A 2,500-nucleotide genomic window follows, 5' to 3' on the forward strand; every position below is an offset into this window, starting at 1 on the left:
ACTTAAAGCCGCCGGCACTACTTCTTAGTAGGAGAAGATTCTCCCTCATCGTCGTCGCTGCACCTCTTGTTGCTCTCAGTGGTGGTATCTCTGTTCTCGATTTTCTCTTCCAACTCCTTGATAGAGATAGAGAAACTGGAGGCAGGGTCGACCTCTTCTTCTCTTTCGTAGCACAAATCGTACGACGCGGGCAGCAACATATGTACGGCTTCCTCTTCTGAGATCGTGTACATTTCTTTGGGTATCTCGACAATGCTTTGGTCAGGCTCTTCTTCGGCCAAAGCAACTTCTTGGTCGTCAGAAACTACGACCGCTTCAGGAGGTTTATCTTCTTCTGAAAGACTCTCAACGAAAAGTTCTTTATACACGCAATTGCGTGGTAGTTTCATCCTGAAATCGTCGTTCACTTTTTCCCAACCTGTGTATATGATGAGAGAATTCAAGCTTGTAACTCTTGAGCAGGCGACATAAAGTTGTCCGTGGGCAAAGCACTGTGCAGAATCAAGCAATATTCCACACCTATCAAATGTCTGCCCCTGAGATTTGTTTATCGTCATCGCATAACTAAGCTTAACAGGGAATTGTTTCCGCTTGAATGGTATAGTGGTATCAGTAGACTCCAGAGTAATTCTCGGGAGTAAAACCTGTTCACCCCTGTGTGTACCGCCTAAGATCTTTCCGACTATGATATTTTTTTGAAGATTAGTCACTATTACTCTGGACCCATTACACAACTTGGGAGGGCATATATTCCTCATAACCATGATGACACTTCCTACTTTCAGTCTCAACATGTGAAGAGGGAGAGAGGGGCTCGTTATGGCATTGAAAACCGATGTCTGAATGTCCGTTACTTCTTCCATTGCAGTGTCAACACTCATGTACACTTTCTCTGGTTCTTCAGACTTATCGTAGACCATCAAGTTTATCCTGTCGACATCATCGTTTGTGGGGGAGATGATAGTCCTCTTCTCGAAATATGAAGCATTCAGGTGATTTTCATCTAAATTATCATAGACTTTGTCCACTAACTCTTTACGGGTCTCAACGACAATCCCAAACTTCTCGGGAAGTTTTACGGGTCCACTCTCCCCTCTCCCCAGAGCCAATAGATTTTTCGCAAATATCTTGTTCTCTGCGTCATCTGCCTTGAGTCTCACGTTACGTGTTAGTTCCAACTTTAAAAGGTCGTCCCAGAAATAACCGGACTTTATACAGTATTCGAGCTCATCATTCATTCCTCCCCCTCTTATAACTGGGAGGATTTGACAAAAATCTCCCGCACAGACAAAGACTATCCCCCCCATAAACCTTCCTGGAACACCCAAAATGTCCCGAAGGGAAACATCAAGAGCAACGAACGTGTTCTTGTTTGCCAACACAACTTCATCCCAGACTATTAGAGACGTCATTGATAGGAGCTTCGCCAACTAGTTTTTCTTGATGCTACAGGCGCACACTTCATTGTAATCCATTAACGGGATCTTGAACATGTTATATGCAGTTCTTCCTCCATGCAAAACAGTAGAGGCGATACCCGATGAAGCGACAGCCAAGGCAATTTTTCCCTGAGAACGAACAGTATCCAGTAAAATGTTGAGCACGAAAGACTTTCCCGTCCCACCTGGAGCATCCAGGAATATCCCATTGTGGCTGTACTTTTGGGCGTTCTCGATGCGAAATAGCACAGTATCGTAACAGAGTCTCTGTTTGCTGTTCAGAAGAAGAGACTTCTCCTTCACCTCTTCTGTCAACTTCTCTTTGTTATAAGTCTTTTCTCGGCGTATGATGTTTGATGTTTGATGTTTTCTCGCCACATCTTGAAAGTGGTAGCCCATATTGGGTGAAAGAGCCCCCTCTGCAGTTCCACACATGTTCCTGGATATCGTCTAGAGCGTCAAGGTAAATTTCATCGTTGTATTCCGTCGCTTTTTGGCGCTGCAGGAAGTCAGTGGCGAATAAATCTCTGGTCTCTTCCCAGATACCTGACTGGTCCTCTAATTCCGAAAACACCAGCATGCTCGCATAAGTAGCTCGCAACTGATTGCGGTCATTAGTGTGGTTGATGATTTCCAATATAGTTTTCTTCCAAGTTTCTTCGTCGTTTAGGAGTCCCATCGCTTTAACGGCTTCTCTGTAAGAGGGGTAGACCACCCCTTCAAATGTCCGAAGATCTTCGTAAGACGTAGGTCCCTTTACGTGTGTTAAAAGTAGTCTCAAATAGAAGAGCTCGACAGTTTTATTTGTGACAGCACGTATCCTTCCCAGAGAAGATGCTGTCGTCTTTCTTTCTTCCCAGACACTGCTAGTGTTATTAAAAACAAAGTGTTTGGGAAGCTGATTATAATATATGCCTGCTGCAAATTCGTTTCGCGCACACAGTTTGAAGAAAGCTGTCAAATGAGTGTCTTTAGAGGTTTTTCTATCGATCTCCTCCTTAGACGCGTTCTCCTTGAAAAATACCGCGTTCTCTCCTTCTAGATGCAAATCAAGAGTTGCC

The 2,500-nt window shown here is 44.2% G+C and overlaps 1 protein-coding gene across 1 annotated transcript in view; it reads right to left on the reverse strand.

Moving 5' to 3' along the window:
* LOC143023981 (ATP-dependent DNA helicase Pif1-like) overlaps nt 1-1,412 on the reverse strand; it is a 29,342-nt gene extending 27,930 nt beyond the window's left edge. The window contains exon 1 of the mRNA XM_076182664.1: nt 207-1,412. Coding sequence (XP_076038779.1) covers nt 207-1,412 — 1,206 coding nt within the window. The remainder of the gene's footprint in view (nt 1-206) is intronic.
* Nucleotides 1,413-2,500: the final 1,088 nt, after the last annotated feature.

The sequence above is a fragment of the Oratosquilla oratoria genome, unplaced genomic scaffold (assembly GCF_046742065.1).
Source record: "Oratosquilla oratoria isolate Oo_2021 unplaced genomic scaffold, ASM4674206v1 SCAFFOLD75, whole genome shotgun sequence".
NCBI classification, from domain to species: domain Eukaryota; kingdom Metazoa; phylum Arthropoda; class Malacostraca; order Stomatopoda; family Squillidae; genus Oratosquilla; species Oratosquilla oratoria.